This window comes from Sus scrofa, chromosome 2, assembly GCF_054392235.1.
Source record: "Sus scrofa isolate SSC_HxYL_T2T_F1_AM1 chromosome 2, Sscrofa_HxYL_maternal_Yorkshire_Landrace_v2.0, whole genome shotgun sequence".
Taxonomy (NCBI): domain Eukaryota; kingdom Metazoa; phylum Chordata; class Mammalia; order Artiodactyla; family Suidae; genus Sus; species Sus scrofa.
This window is the reverse complement of record NC_139384.1, coordinates 88634545-88654921: the sequence shown is the minus strand read 5'-3', so window position 1 is coordinate 88654921 and position 20377 is coordinate 88634545. Positions and strand designations below refer to the sequence as shown.

The 20377-nt window shown below is 41.4% G+C and overlaps 1 protein-coding gene and 1 pseudogene across 19 annotated transcripts in view; one reads left to right on the top strand and one right to left on the bottom strand.

Annotated features, from left to right (window-relative positions):
* Positions 1-20377, top strand: part of CNOT6 (CCR4-NOT transcription complex subunit 6) — a 153360-nt gene that overhangs the window by 79608 nt on the left and 53375 nt on the right. For 8 of the 19 annotated variants that reach the window (XM_085013604.1, XM_085013601.1, XM_085013603.1 and 5 more), the window contains exons 1-2: positions 2954-3319; positions 19320-19433. Coding sequence is in view for 11 of the 19 variants with exons in the window: in XM_085013595.1 (XP_084869721.1) it covers positions 19322-19433 (112 nt within the window). In the remaining 8 variants the exon portion in view is untranslated. Of the gene's footprint in view, positions 1-1279; positions 1359-1732; positions 1898-2953; positions 3391-18248; positions 18445-19319; positions 19434-20377 lie in introns of those variants that run through there. The other 11 variants (XM_085013602.1, XM_085013599.1, XM_085013592.1 and 8 more) reach the window with 4 other exon arrangements.
* Positions 15356-17142, bottom strand: LOC110259664 (guanine nucleotide-binding protein G(I)/G(S)/G(O) subunit gamma-5 pseudogene; annotated as a pseudogene).

Below are 20377 nucleotides of genomic sequence, written 5' to 3'. Positions count from 1 at the left end.
CAGCTTTTGACATCCCTTTCTCACTAAGCATAATCATCTCTAGCTTTTGATTTAAAGGGAGAGACATGTGACACTTCCCTTCACCTGAACTCTTAGGGGCCAATGCAAGATTATTTATTGGCCTAATTTCAATATTGTGTCTTAGGAATTAGGGAGGCCTGAAGAAAAGGAGAAAAAACAAGGGAACAGCTTGTTGGTGAAGCAGTCAGAACATGCAGCATTTACCCATTGTTTGTTATCTTATATGGGCCAATTTATGGTACTTCAAAACAATTACAATAGTACATCAAACATCACTAATTAAAGATCACCCTAATAAATATAATAACAATGAAAAAGTTTGAAATATTGTGAGAATTACCAAATGTGATATAGAGAAATGAAGTGAGCAAATGATGTTGGAGAAAGACACCTATAGACTTGCAGGTTTCCCACAAACTTTCACTTTGTAAATAACGCACTATCTGAGAAGCACAATAAAGTGAACTGCAAATGAGACATGGCTTTGCAGCTGGAGCTGGTAGACTCTAAGCCTAAAGACACAGCCATCTTTTGTGCCTGGTCACATGGCCAGTGAGAAGAGGCCAGAGGGGAATAAAACGGAGCAGAGGATTAGGGAGTGGGATTGGATTGACCCTTGTTGACATCTGAAGATGCCTGAACTTCTCAGTTAAATGATACTGGAATACTAAATGACCCCTTTCTGCATAAAGCCTGTTTGAGTCGGGGTTTTATAACTTGTACTAGGAAGTCTTGCCTAACACGAGGAACACTTTAATCTGGATCAGGAAGGGCATTTGGTGGGGTTCTTTTCAGATATTCAGAAAGAACAGGATGTATCGGGCAGGGCAACCAGTGGTTCCCTCCCTGTGGTAGCTAGTCTACTGAGATGGCCCCAAATAAGTGTGCCCCTCCCTTTATGTTCATGCGGCTCCTGCATTGCTTATGTCCTCTTCTCTTGAATCTGGACTGGGCTTGTGACATTCTTCAAAAGTTCTGGTAGTTTCCACTTACTTGGAACTTGGAGCCCTGGGATGTCATGTGAGATGTCTGGGCTAACCTGCTGGAGAGAGGCCATAAAGAAAAGTGAGAGGATGGGATACTACACAGAGAGGCCTCATTGGGGACACAGAGGTGTCCAACATCTAACCCCTAGCTACCATCTCAGTAGAGGCATGAGAAACCCCAAGTGAGACCCTTAGAACTGTCTAGCAGAGCCCTAGCATCAGGAGATATAATACATTTATGGTTTTATGCAACTAAGTTGTTTGTTATGCAGCTAGCTGGATTTCCTGGCCTCCTTACACATTGTTTCAATTACAAAAAGGAGCTCCTTCTGGGCAGATGAATTACAAAAAGTAAGTCACCTCTTTCTCCAGGCTGTAGTAAAGGTTACCAGGGCACAGCACACACAAGGAGGGCAGAGAATGACAATGGCCCCTTGGTCTGGTGACACTTTGTAAAGCACAGTACTCAGGGCTTGGAAGCTGTGGAGGGATGGATGCCCACAGACAGCAGGTCAGTCTAAACTTGCTCTTTGCAACCCCTTTCCCTTGATGAGCTTTCATGTTGCCCTGCCCTTGTCCAGTGTCCTCTGACACTAGAGGACTGAGATGGCACTGTTGATTTCTTGGCAAATGGCAGGCAATGACCATTCCAAGGCCATGCTGGGGAGAAGCAAGCATAGAACTCAAACAGTTTTTGTCTCTTAATCTTTTCCTTGCCCTTCCAGCTCTTCTCTGCCCCAACAGAAGCCATCCATTTCCCACATCCTCTAGTCCAAGACAGCTGGGGGTGTGTGTGTGTGTCTCATTTTGTTGCTGAAATCCATTTGCCTCTCATTTCTTCGGAGCTGATTTTCCAGGAAGGAGCCAGGGGCTCATCCTAGTTTGCCATGGTGAGTAGACAGCTATTCCTTTCTCCTCACTGCCCTGCCCGTCCACATGCATCTCTAGTAGGTTTTAACAGTCTTGCCCAAGAATTTCCATTGTGGTAACAATCTTGACTAGTATCCATGGGGATGTGGGTTGGATCCCTGGGATCTGACATCGCGGTGAACTGCGGTGTGGGTTGTGGACTTGGCTAGGATCTGGCTTTGATGTGGCTGTGGCTCAGGTGGGTTGACCCCTAGCCTAGGAACTTTCATATGCTGCTGGTGCAGCTGTAAAAAGAAAAGCAAAACAAAACAGTCTTGACCCTAAGCTGTGCGCTTACTCAGAGCAGGCTAGAGCCTGATTTATCGCTTTGCCCTGGCCCCAGCACAGAGCCTGGACCACCAGCCAACTAATGTGCACCATCGATCAGCCCAGTCCTTTATCCTTTCATTTTCAATCACCACCTGATTTCCGAATACAGCTGCAGACTTTACTCCAAGCTAGGATCCCACCACCGGAACTGTCCCTCGATTTACTGGACTGAGTAATCATGAATGGCCTGAAACAGGCCACTAATTAGTTTTCTCTGCATAGCTGAGGGAGGAAGAATCATGCAACAGTTTACCACTGAAGTCTCGAATCAGCTTGTCCTTGTTTTCCATGTGACTGACAGGCGAAACGAAGAGTCGTAGACCAAGAAAAAAGAGGGAAGAGAGGAACAAGAGTGAACAGCTGGAGGGAAAAAAAACAAACAAACAAACAAACAAACAAAAAAAAAACCTAGCTGAAAAACGGAGGAGCCTTAAGAAATCAGGCGCTACCAGGCAGGAAATCCGTAGGAGAGCGGGAAGGGGAGAGGGAGGCCCGCCCCAAAGCGCGCTGGGTCGGCTCACTGCTTCCAGTGGCGGGGGGAGGGGTATGGGGGGCACGAGCGGGCGGGGCCTAGGAAAGCGGCGTGCGGAGAGAGACCTCCCCGGACGCTGAATGGTCGCACCCGGCGGCAGCAGCCAATGGGCGGCCGGGATGTTGGAGCGGCGGCGGCGGTCCGGGCGCTCGCTGGCTGGGGGACGGCGGCCGCCGCCATGATCTTGTTTGCTTTCAATGAAAACTAGGGGGGCGCGGAGGAGGAGGCGGCGGCGTCGGTGGCGGCGACGTCGGCGGCGCGGAGGCGAAGACAGCGGTGGGCGCAGTTAGGCGGGCGAGGCCGGAGGCTGGGAGGCCGGAGGGCGTAGTGGCGACCCGTCAGGGCGGCTGAGGCGGGCGGCTTAAGCGGTGGATTTCAGAGGGGAAACAAAGAGCGGCGACTGAGGCGGCAGAAGAGCGGCGGCGGCGGCGGCGCTGCAGCAGCGGGCGGGACTGGTATGGTGGTTCCACAGGTCAGACCCCGCTGCACTCATAGGGAGGAGGCGGCGGCAGCGGCGGAGGAAGGCGGCGCACCCCAAGAGGTGAGCGAGACGCACCCGAGGCCCGGCCAGGCGCTGCTCCCTGCACACGGATAGCGCACGGGCCCCGCTCGGTAGGACTGGAGCGCGGGGGGCTCGGGCCATAGGAACTTGAGTTTTGCGGGCAACAGGCCTGCAGCTTGGAGGAGCTGGCGGCTGTTGGGGGTCCCTAGACGCGCAGCTGTTGCGATCCCACGCCTCTTCAGGCCGCGCCCCCGCGCAGAGTAGGGGAGTGGGGGCGTTGATTGACGGCGGGGGCGCGCAGGGGGCGCCGAGGTTGGGGGATTCCCTGGGCCTAGACTCTGATTGTGGTCGTTCTAGGAGGAGACTTGGTGTCCAGGACTCTCGGCCAGGATGGGTGGCAACTTTGGAGAAGTGGGCTATGTGGGATTGCGCGGTGGAGTGTGGAACTTCGCAGTTAGGGTAAAGCGGGAAACCAACTGTTTACTCCTCCCCCAAATATATTTAAAACTCAGTTTGAGGAAAAAATTTTGAGGGGTAGGAATGACATGGTTAAAGAAGAACTTAGAACCAGATGAAAAGACATATAATACTGCTGAGGACTCAGAGATGGTTTTAAGTACTTGAAACAGTCTTTTCTGATAACTAGAATCATATCTCTCCTATTTATTTCTAAATCATTATTTTCTTTGGAAACCTTTGGCTCTTTTCCTCCTTCATCTTCCCCAAAGAGCCTGCTGATGAACACTTGTAACTTTTTCTTGAACTGTTACTGCAAATTACAGATTGTGAATGGTCATCTTGCTTGTTCTTTTTGGACTTCTTGTGTTAAGCTGACATTTAGTCTCCTTGAATATGAATTCCCATACTTACCTGTTTTCCACATGGATTGTCCCATTAGTGCTAGTGTGGAATCTTTTTGCCTCTTTGTGCCTGGGGATTTTAATTTTGGAGAGGAAGAGAAAATATGAACAAGTGAAAAATAAAATGACATTTACTAGCACTTTGTTTTATGCTAGAATTTACCATCCCTAAGCAGTTTTGTAGGGTATAGGAGCTATGTCCATTGATCAGAAGGTTTTGAAGACTTATTTTGTAATTGCTCTCAGGGTAATTATGGCAGTCTTTAGAATATGATCACTTTGGAAATAAAAATTGCTTAATATTTTTAGACGAGTGATCTAGTCCAGTAGACTTGATTTAAACAAAATATTTGAATAGCTGATGTTGAGGAAACAGGCCTAGGAAGGTTAAAGTAACTTGCCCAAGATTATGCAGTTAGGGAAAGGACTGGGTTTTGTGTTAGCATGCGTGAACAAGTGCTGTTCTTGCTGGAGGTTAGTTTTAGGAGGGAAGAGGGATTTGTTTTAATGGATGGAAGTTACTTGAACTGGTTGAGTCTGGTCAGTCCTCAGTAGGTGAGCAAGATGCTTAATGAAAAGATGACAAAATGAGGGTATCACAAAGGACAAAAGTCTTTTTCTGAGACTCAGAATGTAATGTACATGAAATGTGGATAAGCTCTTTTGAAAGCCTATTTGATTTTTAGGGTTTTTTTTTTTTTTTTTTTTTTTTTTTCCCCCAGATTTCTTAAATCAGTGGCAAAGTAAAACTTTTCAGACTATTTCCTTTTGAACAGACATGAAATTAGTTATAGAACTTGCTTGGTCCTGGCTACAAATAAAGGCGCTGTAGGAATTTGCTTAATGTACTTGTGGTTTATACCTAATGCATTTTGGTTAATGCTTAGGCATTCCACTGTATTCATATTAGCTTTTTTATAGTCTTTAAAGCACAAATCTCTTTCATACCATAGTATAACAGAAAGGGATCATATATATAAGGCATACTGGAATAAATGGTCAAGGCTGATCACAACATTGTACATCAACTATATTTCAATAAATCTTTTAAAAATGAAAAAATAAATCAATGGTATTATATCATATACCTTAAAATTCCTGTGGAATCACTTAAATATACATGAAATTTCTAATGGTAAGAGTTGTATTTTCATAAACTTCTACTTTAATATATTGTCAGTATAATTGTGACATTTCAATTGTCCAGTGTTAATTTCTTTTTTTTTTTTTTTTTTTTTTTTTTCTCTTTTTTGGCCGCCCCGTGGTCTATAGAGTTCCAGGGCCAGGGCTCAGATCAGAACTGCACCTGCGGTAGCAGGGGATCCTTATTTCATTGTGCTGAGCCTGGAATCGAACCTGCCTCCCAGGTTGCTGCCTCCCAGCATTGCTGCTGATCCCATTGTGCCACAGCAGGAACTCCAACTTCATGTTTGTTTTGATGGCCTATTTTATGTTTCCCTTGGTTATGGATCTCCAATGGTGTAATACCACAGAACAAATGCTGTTGCTCTGGCATCTCTCTTCATTTAGCTTTTGCCACTACTCATTCACTTATATTAACAAGAGATTACTGTGTTGTGTAAAAGGAACTTTATGGGTACAACTAGGTTAGTTAAATGTATAAAACTAATAACAAGTACCAGATTGAAATGTGGGGGAAAAAATGGTCAGGGCTGCTTACCGCTATAGCTTTTGGGCCATACGGGGTGAGAACCCTCTTTAGCACACCTGTAACTTTCCCATATATAAGGTACACTGGTTGGGAAGCCCTGCTTTTAAAGTATTTAACACTTTGGAAAAGTCAAAATAGGTTCAGTTAAGAACATACAGTCTTAATGAAGAAAAGACTTGGATTTCCAGTGTGTACTGTTTATACTTTTGTTGTAATTAGAATGTAGCGTTACTGTCTAGAAAAAAGTTCCAATTTTAATTTTCAAATCCTTAGATTCCACAAAATCTTTTACTTATGTACTTTTTTCTTTCCTTATCTGCTACTCACTTGAGGAAGGTAGCCCTTTCACTAGGTAGTATAAGTAACAAAACACTAAGTGAAAATAAGAAATGCTGAATAAGTTAAACTGTTGGAATTCCCATTGTGGCTCAGCAGCTTAAGAACCCTGCTAGTGTTCGTGGGGATTCGAGTTCGATCCCTGGCCTTGCTCAGTGGGTTAAGGATCCAGCATTGCCAGGAGCTGTGGTGTAGGTTGCAGACAGGCCTCAGATCTGGCCTTGCTGTGACTGTGGTGTAAGCCAGAAGCTCCAGTTCTGATTCAACCCCTAGCCTGGCGGGAACTTCCATATGCCTCAGGTGTGGTTGTATGTAAAAAGACCAAAAAAAAAAAAAAAAAGTTAAACTGTAAACTTACTGTATGCATAGCCTGTGTGCATTAGAGTACAATGGAATGCACCATATTTTGGTATTTGAACAAGTAAATGAAAAGGAGAAGGTAGGAGTTCTTTGGTGGCACAGTGAGTTAAGGATCTGGTGTCACTGCTGTTGCTCTAGTCACTGCCCTGGTGCAGGTTCGATCTCTGGCCCAGGAACTTCCTCATGCCAAGGGTGTGGCCAAAAAAAGAAGGTTATTTGCATGTAAGATGGAGACTAATTTAGGCTGCCTTAATATTACCCTTCTCTGGACTTTACCTCCCCTTCATTTTTTTTGTTTTCTTGGTAACTTAAGTTATGTGCAGAAAATAGTATATGCTGAACATAGTATTGGACCCTGAGAATTAAAAACTGAATAATACTCAGTTCCTGTCTTCTCGTCTGTAGACTTAGTAGGTGTACAGAGTGCTGTAGGAGAAGAAAGAATTACATTTGTAGAAAGTGTGGGAGCAGTTTACAGAAAACAATACAGAATATGTGTTTGTCAGACTGGGCAGATGGGATCATTTCAAACAAAAGGAATCGTAGGTGCACTGAGGTGAGAAGTGTTGTGGTAAGGCCAATGGTGATATGTCACTGAAACAAGGAGAGTGATTGGGGAATGAACCTGCAAAGGTGTGTCCTGCCTAGATTTTGATGGACTATCTTTACCAAGCAAAAAGTTAGGTATATCTTTATCCTATAGCAAAGGATGGAGGCAAAATATTTTTCATAGAGGAGCAAAATGATTTAGAGATCACTTGGATATCAGTGTTTAAGTGGAAACCCTCCATATTAAAAAGTCACATTTGAGGTAGTTGGAGTTGTGACTCTGATTCTGTTTTAAACTTGGATATAGTATCTTTTGTGTCTGTGGTCCCTTTTATAATGGGCTTGAGGGCTCTGCCCAATTGCTCTGTAATACAGGATAATTTATAATCAGAATGTTTTGAAAAAAGTTTAGAGCAATCAAAACCTATAAAATAGTACACATGAAAATTCAGTTATTGAGAACTTGTCTTCTGAGTTAAGCTTAGGCAGACTCTAGAGCTTAAGCTGGAAAAATCAAGCCTCTGCTTATCAGAAGTTGAGCCACCAAGCTTAAAGGTTATGACTATCCTCATGGCCTGGAGGCATTTTGTGAAATTAGGGGGAGGGCAGACAAAGGAAGCAATGAAAGTGCTCATCAGGTTATATACAATAATAAGGAATATACATACAAAGCATTTGGAGCATGCTAATGAAGGAGCAACTAGTTCTGCTTGGGAAACTTGAGGGAGTCATCTCAGAGGTCGTAGGGCTGAGTTTTGAAGGTTAAATAGGGGTTTGTCAGGCTGAGTAGGACATTTCAGTGAGAAGCAGTATGTGCAGTAAAGTTACATACAACTTGGGCTGTGAAAAATAGGATGCAAGGATGTAAGAGACAGTGAATAGTCATGGGCTTTTTCTTAAAGTGTTGGGACTTCCATCTATGTATAATAGGGATTCATTGAGAGTTTAGATGGATAGGAGTGGGGAAATTTTATGTGTGACATACTTTTTTATAGTTAAAGTATGGGCCAGTACTGATTGCTAGTATTTTTGGACCTCCCCAAATGATTGTATACATGAATTGATAGCTAAAATAAGTGTTGACTGCCTCAAAAGGCTAAAATTCCAACTACATGGTGGTAGCTAGAAAGTTATGATTATAAAGAGAGAGGGGTAGATTATGGAAAATCTGTCAAAAGGTAATAAAGAAATGAAAAGATTTCTCTTGGCAGCCATCATTGCTGGTGGTGTAAACTAGTCAATTGGTGCTTGTCTCATGCTAAGGAAACAGTTAATATCGATGGCCTGTCCTTATTTTTTGAGGTTTCACCAAACAAATCATGGATTGACTTAATGCCCTGCATGTTAGTGGTCATTCAGCTTCTGCTGATTAGATCATAAGTCATATTTGTCTTAATATGTTCTTTTGCCCTAAGCTTTATATTTGACTTAAAAATATGGAAATTAAAATTTCTAAGCTAAGAAGTATTTGTATTTATTTCAAGTTGAAATTTGTAGATTACCTATACTTGGTGTACCTTCATTGGTTATATTTTGAGTTAATTTATTGGCTTGAATGAAATCACTAGTATTTGACCATTTTTGACCTTTAAAATTGGTAGTTTCCAGGAGTTCCCGTCAGTGGTTAACGAATCCAACTAGGAACCGTGAGGTTGCAGGTTCAATCCCTGGCCTCGCTCAGTGGGTTAAGAATCCGGCGTTGCCGTGAGCTGTGGTATAGGTCACAGACGCAGCTCAGATCTGGCGTTTCTGTGGCTCTGGCGTAGGCCAGCGGCTACAGCTCTGATTAGACCCCTAGCCTGGGAACCTCCATATGTCACCCTAGAAAAGACAAAAAAACAAAAATAAATAAATAAAATAAAATTGGTAGTTTCCTATGGTGTTGCAGAACACTCTGGCTTCTCTGACTATGTTTTACATTCACTCGTGTAATCGGGCACATGCACAAGGGTAGAATTGTATTTCAACAGCAGTCTAGTTAACTTCTTAATGGGCTCTTGGTTATTGGCTGGGCACTGCGGATGCAGATGGGTATGCCAATCTTCTTTTAGAGCTTAATATTGACTACTACATCTGCTGTTTAGTTGTATCTTTTGGAGGAATATTTTATCATAATTTAAAAATCTTTTTGTAGAGGCCTTATTGAGTGGAAACCAATTAAAGTTGGTTTAACTGAAATTTATTTTTATTCTACTTGAGAAAAGGAGATTTTGGGAGGCAGGATAAGGTGGCTATAGAAACCTTAAGTTCTTGGAAATATTAAGACCATATTTGCCCTTTTCATTGTCATTCTCTTATCCGTATGCAGTGGAGTTTCCTGGAGTCTAACAGAATGACATGTGATACCTGATAAATTGAATTCAGAGCGGATAGGTGAATCCAGCTGTCTTCTAGCATGTCAGGCCTTAAAGATTTGTAAAAATGTAAGACAGTGTCACTCATCTCAAAAATTTTTACTTTGTTTTTGAAAATGGTTACTTTTCATAAAAATGTTAACATGTATTAGGTTTATTATATTTAATGAGTTACTATTTTAAAAATCTTGGTTCTGATTTCTAGTATGGTAAATATTAATGAGTATAACCCACACAAATGAAAGCTCTTTGAGGTATCTGAGTATAAGGGTCCTGAGATGATATCATTTGAGATCTGTTGTCTTAAGTATTAGGCAGAGTTTGGGAGTAGAGAATACAGGTAAAGGATAGTTTGGGAGTTCCCGTGTGGATCAGTGGTTAACGAATCCGACTAGGAATGATGAGGTTGCGGGTTCAATCCCTGGCCTCGGTCAGTGGGTTGGGGATCCGGCGTTGCCATGAGCTGTGGTGTAGGTCGCAGACGTGGCTCGGATCTGGCGTTCCTGTAGCTCTTGGTGTAGGCCAGTGGCTACAGCTCTGATTGGACCCCTAGCCTGGGAATCTCCATATGCCGCAGGTGTGGCCCTAGAAAAGACAAAAAAAAAAATAGTTTGGAAAGATGGTATAGCTGAGAAGGAAACTCAAGAGATCATGGTTTGTTTTTTTTGTTTGTTTGTTTTTTTTGGGGGGGTGCTGTACTCGCAGCATATGGAAGGAAGTTCCCAGGCTAGGGGTTGAATAGTACCTGTGCTACAGCCACACCAGATCTGAGCCACAATTGCAACTTATGCCACAGCTTGTAGCAGCACCAGGTTCTCAACTGACTGAGGGAGGCCAGGGATCAAACCTGCATTCTTGTGGATACTAGCTGGGTTCTTAACCCGCTGAGCCACAATGGGAACTCCAAGAGCTCATGATCTTAACAGCATATTTGGAGAATGAACCTGAGATCTTGGTTTCATCAGTGACAGAATTCTAGAGTTGTGTGAGGCATTATGGTAATGGAGTACAGCTTTTTATCTAGATTGTCCTAGGTTCAAATCCCACCTCTACTTCTTACCAAGTGTGTGCAACCTTGGGCAAGTTATTTAAATTCAGGGTCTCAGTGTCCTCATCTAAAATAAAATGAGGATAGTTTCTACCTCATGGGTTGCTATGAGTATTAAATTGAGATAATACAGGGAAATTATTTCATAGTGGTTGAAAGACTTTTGGATCAGACTTGAGGTAAAAATCACAGTTGTGCTGCTAGTACCTCTTTGTTCTCAGGCAGATAAATGACTCATTCTCTGGACATTCTTTTCTTTATGTATGGAGAATAATAGTATTTACTTATAGAACTCCTGAGGATTAAAGGAAATAATAATGAAATAAGGCCTGGTAGGCCTGGCAGTTGGTGAATGCCCAAAACATGTAGCCATTATATGCCCACTGTAAAGTGTGGCAAATGGCACCCAACACAGTTTTGCTATTATCCCCCCTGTTTGAGGTTTGCTCCTATTTTGTCATTGCATGCCATTAAGATTATATTTATACAGTTTTACCTTTAAGTTTGTCCCTTTGCTTCTTATCCTAGCCTGTCCTAGAACTAATGTTATTCTTTGGTCACTAACGTCCTTTCTGTCTGGTTTCTCTAGATTTTGCCTTCAAGATTAGAAGCCCAATATTAGTTTTCTTACTCCTAGTAAGATGGGCACTGCTTCTGTTATCACACTAGTCTCTTACAAAACGTTTGCCTTTTCAGTATCACAGCTTAACCTGTTGCGTTCTTGTAAGTATTCACTGAGCACTTACTATTTGCCAGGCTCTTAAAATAAAATCTAATTGCAAAGAATCTATATTAGAGTGGATGAATGTTAGAGTAGGTGAATGAGACATGTTAAAAAAAAATTAAGGTGGGGTTAAAGAATATAGCATTAGAAATATCTTCAAGGTTCAGAATAGCTCAGTGCAGGGAATGATAAATTCCTGTGTTTGTGAGGGATAGGGAAGAAGTCCTAAATTAGAGTAATGTTTATAAAAATAAGAAAAGGTTGTGTGATTGCACAGTTTTAAGATTTTTGTTCGTGCCAAATAGTAGATTAAGATCCAAGATCATGTACATACATCCTAATTTTATACCCAGTACCTGTCAAAGTGCCTGATACTTAAAATTGCTTAGTAAATTTTCATTGAATGGGTTCTGTAAAGAAGACTTTTTTGACCACACCTGCAGCATATGGAAATTCCCACATCAGGGATCAAACCTGTGCCATGGTTGCAGCCTGCATCACACATGCAGTAATGCCGGATCCTTTACCTGCTGTGCCACAAGATTGCTCTTTTAAGGAAGCATGGCTCAGGTATATTGATTTGCTTCTGGATTTTTCTTCTATGAACACCTGATTCTGAGTCATGAAGAAAAGAATGTTTAGACCAGTGCATTAGTAAAATGTGGCAGGTCTTACACAAGACACTGGGAAATACAAAATGGGGTGATAGTGCTCCAGTAAATGTATGATGTGCAGAGGAGTCGTGAACTTGTGCCTTTGTTGGGAAGGGCTTACAGGGGCTTTAACATCCAACCTGAGTTGCCCTGAAGGGTGAGTAGGAGTTTAGGGTTGAGGGTTTAGAATGAGGATTACCATGTATTGAAAAATTATGTTTTAGGAGTAAGTTTGTTTTAATTAACCTAGGACTTTATAGGGTGGCATGTGTGTAAGTGGCTGAAGATGCCTGAGAGAATAGTTGCCTAAGTTCTTTCCACATTGCAGACTTTGAAGTTTGGACTTTGGCTAGGTAGGCAGAAAGAGCCATTTTAGATTTTTAAGCAGGAGAGTGACATGAACAGGCATCTATCAGGAAGATATAGAGAAGGTTGTTTAGAAGTTGTAGCTGAGGAATGAGGGTCTGAATTAACTTCTGTAGCAGTGAAAATGGAGAAGACAGGTTTCAAAGTCCTGTAGAAGTAAAAATCAGTTGGATTTAATGAAAAATTAGGTAAGAGCTAGTGAAAATTTGGATTAGAAGAAATAAATTGATGCCAAGGCTAGTCTCTCTACCTTTTCAGATATTCCCTAACTTGGAGTTCCTATTGTGGCTTAGTGGTTTAAGAACCCGACTAGTATCCACAAGGATGTGGGTTTGATCCCTGGCCTCACTCAGTGGGTTAAGGATCTGGGCATTGCTGAAAGCTGTAGCATAGGTTGCAGATGTGGCTTGGATCTGGTGTTGCTGTGACTGTGGCACAGGCCTGCAGCTGCAGCTCCTATTTGACCCCTAGCCTGGGAACTTCCATATGCCATGCGTGTGGCTCTAAAAAAAATTCCCTAACTTGCAGATCTGTGAAGAGCCTGATCAAATAGAAGGATCTTTCTACACATAAATTTATTTCTCCCTGCTTCCCTTGCTTCCTTTCCTTTCCCACTTTGTATTTGTGGAAGAAATAAAGCACAAAGAATGGAGGAGAAAATGTAATAATCAAGAAAAGGAAAAGAGGTATGCTAAATTTATCATTTTATCTTGTCAGTTAAGATTGGCTGTAACTTAGACTCGTTTCCCTTTGAAAAAATCTGGCTGATAGAATTAAAATAAATTATTTAATTTAGAGTGCCTTTTAACAAGAAACAGTTTTGTACATTACCAAAATAACGTGATCTCATAATCATTAATATTTTAAAATAGGAACTAGATATTAAATGTTTCTCCAGATGTCCACAGAATGTCCTTTGTTGCTGATTTGTGGAGCCTATATAGGGACTATTAATTGCATCTCATTATCTATATCCCGTAATTCTCTTCAAATCTGGAATAGTCCTGACACCAGCTTGTTGAAGGTAGCAGACCAGTTATCTATTATGCAGCACATCCCCCATTCTCATTTTGTCCAGTTGCTTCTTGGGTGTCATCTGCCCAGTTCCTCTAGTTCTTAGTCAAGGTAAACATTGTTGGTGTGTACTTCATATTAGGACAGATCAGAAGACCCACAGTATCTGGTTCTATCCCCATTAGTGTTGGGAAGATTGATGAAGAGAGTAACAGTTTATTCCTTTCTTGAACATTTTCTACCTAATAATCAAAAAACAGTCCAGTTGGTGATGTTACCTTAGCACTATACCAGTGCCAGTGATTCTTCTAGTAGTTTGAACCCAATTTATAAATCTTTGCCTTAGGCAGCGGAAACGAATCTGACTAGGAACCATGAGGTTTTGGGTTTGATCCCCGGCCTCACTCAGTGGGTTAAGGATCCAGCATTGCCATGAGCTGTGGCTCTGGCGTAGGCCGGCGGCTATAGCTCCTTTTAGACCCCTAGCCTGGGAACCTCCATATGCCACAGGTGCAGCCCTAAAAGGACAAGAGACAAAAATAAATAAATCTTTGCCTTAAAAAGGTTCATCTAATAATTAGGAATTATGAGATGACTTGACTTTGTTTTTATGGATTCTTTCATTCTTCATTAACTCATTCTTTTGTATAGGAGGAGTTTTTTGTTTTTTTTTTCAACTGGGCCATTTGCTTAACTCTGAAATACAGTTCCCGCTGAAAGTATAATCACAAATCTTTCTCTTTCGTTAGCAATTTTCTTAATTTAATGCCTGCCTCAAATGGTGGCTGACTTGCAGCTATGGTCTTCTCTCCACCTTCCCCTCCCCTTCTCTCACTCCTCTCCTCCCTCCACCTCCTCCCCCCTCCCCCTTCCTTCGTGTATTTTTTTTGCTTGGGGTTTTTTTGTTCTTTTCTATGGCTGCACCCAAGGCACGTGGAAGCTCCTGAGCCAGGGATTGAATCTGAGCCATGGCTCCTGATCTACCCCACAGCTGTGGCAGCGCTGGATCTTTTTAACCCACTGCGCCAGGCCAGGGATCGAACCCTTACCTCTGCAGCGACCCAAGCTACTGCAGTTGGATTCTTTTTCTTTCTTTTTTTTTTTTTTTTTTTTTTTGTCTTTTTGCTATTTCTTTGGGCCGCTCCCGCGGCATATGGAGGTTCCCAGGCTCGGGGTCCAATCGGAGCTGTAGTCTCCGGCCTATGACAGAGCCACAGCAATGCAGGATCTGAGCCGCACCTACAACCTACACCACAGCTTACTGCAACACCGGATCGTTAACCCACTGAGCAAGGGCAGGGACTGAACCCGCAACCTCATGGTTCCTAATCGGATTCATTAACCACTGCGCCACGACGGGAACTCCTGCAGTTGGATTCTTAACCCACTGCACCACAGGGGGAATTCCCTCTACTATGTGTTTTTAAGCTGCTTCGTAAAATGTTTAATAATGAAAGCATACCTCTTTCTATGCTGGTAAATAATGTCTTATATTTAAGGTACATAGTTATTCTAAGATAATGAAAGAACATTTCTCTGAGATCTAGATCAAGGACAGATTTTATGCTGCCAGGATCAGTAGTGATTGACACTGGATTGGAGGAGTTGGAGATTGACTAGTCAGGTCCTGTATACCTGCTAACTCTAGCCCAGCTTTTTTTTTTTTTTTTTTTTTTTTGCCTTTTCTAGGGCCATTTTCTGTGGCATATGGAGGTTCCCAGGCTAGGGGTCGAATCGGAGCTGTAGCCACTGGCCTACACCACAGCCACGGCAATGCCAGATCCAAGCCGCGTCTGTGACCTATACTACAGCTCACGGCAACGCCAGATCCTTAACCCACTGAGCAAGGCCAGGGACCGAACCCGCAACCTCATGGTTCCTAGTCGGATTGGTTAACCACTGTGCCACGACGGGAGCTCCGTTTTTTTTTGTTTGTTTGTTTGGTTGGTTGGTTGGTTGGTTTTTTGTACTAAGTATTTTATTGTATGCTGCTGCCAGTGCATGTAAAATAATTACCCTTATGAAAAATAAATTCATGAAAATTCAGAGAGGTAGATGTTAAGGACTCACAAAAGTGTAAGTTTGTTTTGTATAGTATGGCACGTATTATAGAGATAGGCTTTTATACAGGTTTCAAATTCAGCTTGCTTTGGAGTAGTCATTGTTCATGAAAAGTGGTTTAGAAAACGTTACTACAGAAAAGGAACAGAGTTTCTGGGGTCTGAAAGGATTCGTACTTGGAAGAGACTCCAGTCAACAGGAGGTCATGTTGAGCATTTTGTAGACAGAAGTGTTTCAGAGCTGCAGCTGCCTGGGAAAAACCTTTGAGGTTGAGCCCAGCCTCCAGCTGGAGCTGCCGAACCACTTTCTTCATGGTGTCGACACTGGAGGAACCAGACACAGTGCACAGGAGGCCGGGCAGGTCCGCAGGCAGTGGGTCCACAGGGCCAGATGGCAATATGTGCGGCGGGGCCCAGCTATTTTTTAAGTCTTGTAATTCTCCTTGACAGTTTTCAGGTCTACTTTGGAAACCTTTTATTCTTTTTAGATAGTAATCTGTAGTGACACACCGTATTTTTAAAATTTTATTTTATTTATTTATTTTTTTTGAGAGCAAGATCTGCTTGTTGGTTTCAAAACCTTGGGAAAAATCCTAAATTGTATGTATTCTTATATCCTTTTCTCAACCTAGTTTCCAGTACTATGTCCAATAGTATGTTTCCAATACTATGTTTTGGTGGATTCCAAGAAAAATGAGTGGGGTTGTTCATTGGGCAGATGTGCTCCTCAAAAGAGCTTGATTGTCAAATTTGCTACCATTTCTTTTTTTCCGTCATACTCTTTCTCCCACTTTCTAATCGTCACTCTTAGGGATTTGGAAAATAAAGATCTCTTGCTGCTTTCAAGTTTAGAGAACTGCTTTTACATTTTAAGACAACCTGTCACACATTATGAAAAGCAAGAAAGGGAGTGGTTGGCTGCCTATGCAGAAATTATGACTCTTTGATGGAATGACCCCAGGTCAGGGGCCTGGATTTCAGATTTCAGTTCAGCGATACCTTTACTTATTCTCTGAAGCATGAGCAAACTCTAGACATTGATTCACACTAAGCTCACATGAGATTGGTAAATCAGACTTCTGAGCTTTCACTAAGAAGTCAAGTAATTAATAATAGGACCTAAACTCTAACCTCAGCTGGACATATCAGCTTACCATTATTAAATTCTATTTTAAAAAGCCAATGAAGATCAGATGGGTTTTTTTGTTAAGTAAAATCTACTCAGAATAATGGCATTTGGGTGATCTTAAGGAGTCTTGAGGAATGTTGTTATCAAGCCCTTTTGTTAACCTTACCTAGCCTTTCATATTTTTGATATAAATTACTGGTGTATTCATATGATTCAGAAAGGGCATTTGCTTTGCCTCTGGATGGAATGGGAACAGTTTTTGACTGTATTGCTCTCTCTGTTGGGTATTTTTTGTATCAGTCTGAAAACTTTAATTGTTGAATTCATATTCTTAAGAAACTAAGAGAACAGTTTGTTTTGTTTTGTTTGTTTGTTTTTTAGGGCCGCACCCTTGGCATATGGAGGTTCCCAGGCTAGGGGTATAATTGGAGCTACAGCTTCTGGCCTACAACACAGCCACAGCAACACAGGATCTGAGCCATTACTGCAACCTACACCACAGCTCATGGCAACGCCAGATCCTTAACCCACTGAGCAAGGCCAGGGATCAAACCCGCAACCTCATGGTTCCTAGTCGATTTTGTTTCCCATTGTGTGCCACAATGGGAACTCCCTGGTTTTTTAACAAAACCAAAAAATAGATGTGCTCTTTCTTGTGCAGATGGTTAGTCTCACCATTTGTATTCTAACTTTTTTCAAAAAGCTTTTTAGGATTACACCTCCTGTTTTTACTTCATGGTCAAAGCTCATTTCTATGTTTGAAAAATAGCTCTACTTCTCTTCATTAGAGAAGCAGCATAGCATGATGAAAGTAGCTTTAAATTTTTTACTTTTTTGGCAGGGGGCAGGGAGGGGGTCGCGCTCAACAGCATTTGGAAGTTCCCAGGCTAGGGGATGAATGGGAGCTACAGCTGCCAGCCTATGCCATAGCAACCCTGGATCCTTAACCCACTGAGCAAGGCCCGCATCCTCATGTATACTACTCAGATTCATTTCTGCTGTGCCACAACAGGAACTCCTCCAATTTTTTTTTATTGTGGGAAAATATACATAACATGGAATTTACTGTCTTAACCATCTTTAAGTGTAGCATTCATTGGTATTAAATACATTCATAATGTTGTGCGCCCATCACCTCCATCCATGTGCTTGTGAAGCTAAAACTTTGTACCCATTCAGCAGTAACTCCATTAGAGGTAAGTGATTGCTTACGGCTCACTTAAAACTCACACGATGGTAGGTTTTTCTCCAGCTTGGCTTAGCTGTGTTAGGTATCCAGAGTAGGTGGAGAGTTGGTTAAAGCAGATAATGGCTCATCCAAACAAATAAGGTGAAATGAGACCAGGGTAAGGGATATGGGGAAATATGCAAAGGAGAGAGATTTCATTTTGCCTAAATATTTCAGAATGTGTCTATAAGAGATAAGAATTTTAAAAATAACTAGAAGCAAAATAAACCATAGCCCACTATAAACTTAAATTTAGTTCTTTAAATTTGTCTGATTCTCAAAATTGTTTTTTATACTTGATTGTTCAGATAAAACCCAAACAAGGTCTATTCATTGCATTTGACTGCAATGCCTCATTAAGTCATTTAATATCAAGTTCCTCTTCTCCTTTTTCATGTTATTCCTTTTTGGTCTGTTGTCATGTAGAAATTTCCATATTCTGCCTCTGACTGGCTGTGTTCTTGTGGCATTATTATAAAATTAAGAAAAAATTAATCATGGTAAAATATACATAACAAACTACTCTCTTAGTCATTTGAAGTGTACAGTCCAGCACTGTTAAGTATAGTCACATTATTGTGTCTGTGTTTTTTTTTTGTTTTTTTTTGCTTTTAGGGCCACAACTGTGGCAGACGAAGTTCCCAGGCTAGGGGTCAAATCGGAGCTGCAGCTACCAGCCTCCACCACAGCCATAGCAACATGGGATCCAAGCCACATCTGTGACCTACACCACAGCTCATGGCAACTCCAGATCCTTAGCCCATTGAGTGAGGCCAGGGATGGAACCTGCATCCTCATGGATACTAGTCAGGTTTGTTACTGCTGAGCCACGAGAAGAACTCCCTTGTGTTATTATTAACATATTCCTCTGTCTCCCTTATTTAAAGTATACTGGTGCCAGATCTAGAGAGGCTGATTTGATTCAGGTTCAATTTTTTATTTTTAATTTTTTGGATGAAGGGGTAAGGGCATACATAGTTTTGACCTGTAAGTCTAGTTGTTGTGATACTGAGATTGGTCCTTGGGTTGAGGTCTTAGAGCCAGATCTATTTAAAATTTTTCCATTGGATTTTTTTCTACTTTTTCTTTCTTTTTTAAAAGTTTTCTTATTGTTGATTTGCAGTGTTGTGCCAATATCTGCTGAACAGCATAGTGACCTAGTCATACGTATATATAATTCCACTTTTTCATTAGAGGTTGTGAAATATTGGTTTTTCTAATTACTTAATTCTGCCTTTATTAGCTAGAGTACTGTTAAGAACATTTTATCATCTAGTGTCTGCCTGAAATGCAGGATAAATACTTGATTCTTTCCTTTTATTTTCCAGTTCTCGGGTGACTGAGTTGTCCAGTCCCCCCCCCCCCTTAAAGTTTTGAATTCATGCAGTTTTGGAATGTAGTCTTTCTTTTGATATTCAGATTATCTTACCTATGGCCAGCGGGACCTCTTCAAGCTGGCTCCTTTGTCTTTCACAGCCATAGCATCTTTCTTAGTGTCTAGGCTTGTTTGTATTTTTCTGATCCCAGGCCTGAAATCCTCCATTTCCTCAAGGAGCTCCTAGTTCCTTTTAATGCAAAATTGTCTTTAGAGATCATAATATGAGCATCTAATTTTTAAAAAGATACTGTCTTTTTCAGTTATTTGGTTCTTCCATGTACTGATTGGTTTCTTTCCTAATTCAACAGGCATGCCCAAAGAAAAATACGAGCCTCCTGACCCTCGGAGGATGTACACAATTATGTCCTCCGAAGAAGCAGCAAATGGAAAGAAATCACATTGGGCAGAGCTTGAAATAAGTGGTAAGACATGCAAGCATAAATTTATGGTATGGAAGATAAGACATGGTAGAAAAATGTTTTCTAATGCCAGTATACAAGAAAAGCAGTGCTAATTTATCTTAGAAGCTGGAAGGGTCAGTGGAGAGAACATGGTTTGAGACAAAGTTCAAGACCCATTATTTGCTTATTCTCTCGGTATCAGTGTCCTTTTATAAAATGGAGATAATTAACATACAGGATGAAATGAAAGTAACACATACAAAATGCCATATGTACAAAGGTTTGTTCTGATACTTAATTCTCTAATAAAATAGGATAGAACTTTTGCACTATCAAATTACAGTTTTCCAGTGGGGTAAGAAATGCCTGCTCTGGTGTATGTTCTGGGATAGATTTGGTTCTCCTTATTTTCTTCACTTGCTTTTCAGTCCAAGTCTCTGGGGACAGCCTTATTCAGAAACACAAAATCTTAAGAGTTTGAAGCAAATTTCAAATTTCCCTTTTACCTTTAATGCAGTCTAAACAAATTCAGAGACATACATGAGCTTCCAGATGGTTATCCTCAGCATCTTTTTTAATAACTTGAAAAGTGGTGAAGGGACATTACTACTTTTCAAGGCAATCAGTGTTAAAGAAGTTTTGTGCTCATGTTGGTCTAATATGCCTATCCATACTTTCCTTCTAGTTTGTCTTAGTTTTTGTGTTTTGAAATAATACAGAGCAAGTTTTCTCTTCTTTTCACTTGACTGCCCTTGATTTTTTTTTTTTTTAATTTAGTGTAGCAAACATACTGAGCATATGCTATGTGTAAAACATTTTGCCAAGTGCTGTACTAGGCATATGGAAGATACATAGATGAAAAACAAGTCTCTCTCATTCTGAAGCTTATGACATATTAGGGAGAGAAGGGAATATATGGTGTAAATAACTGATAGACAAAATATAACTGCCAAGTCTCAGTTGAG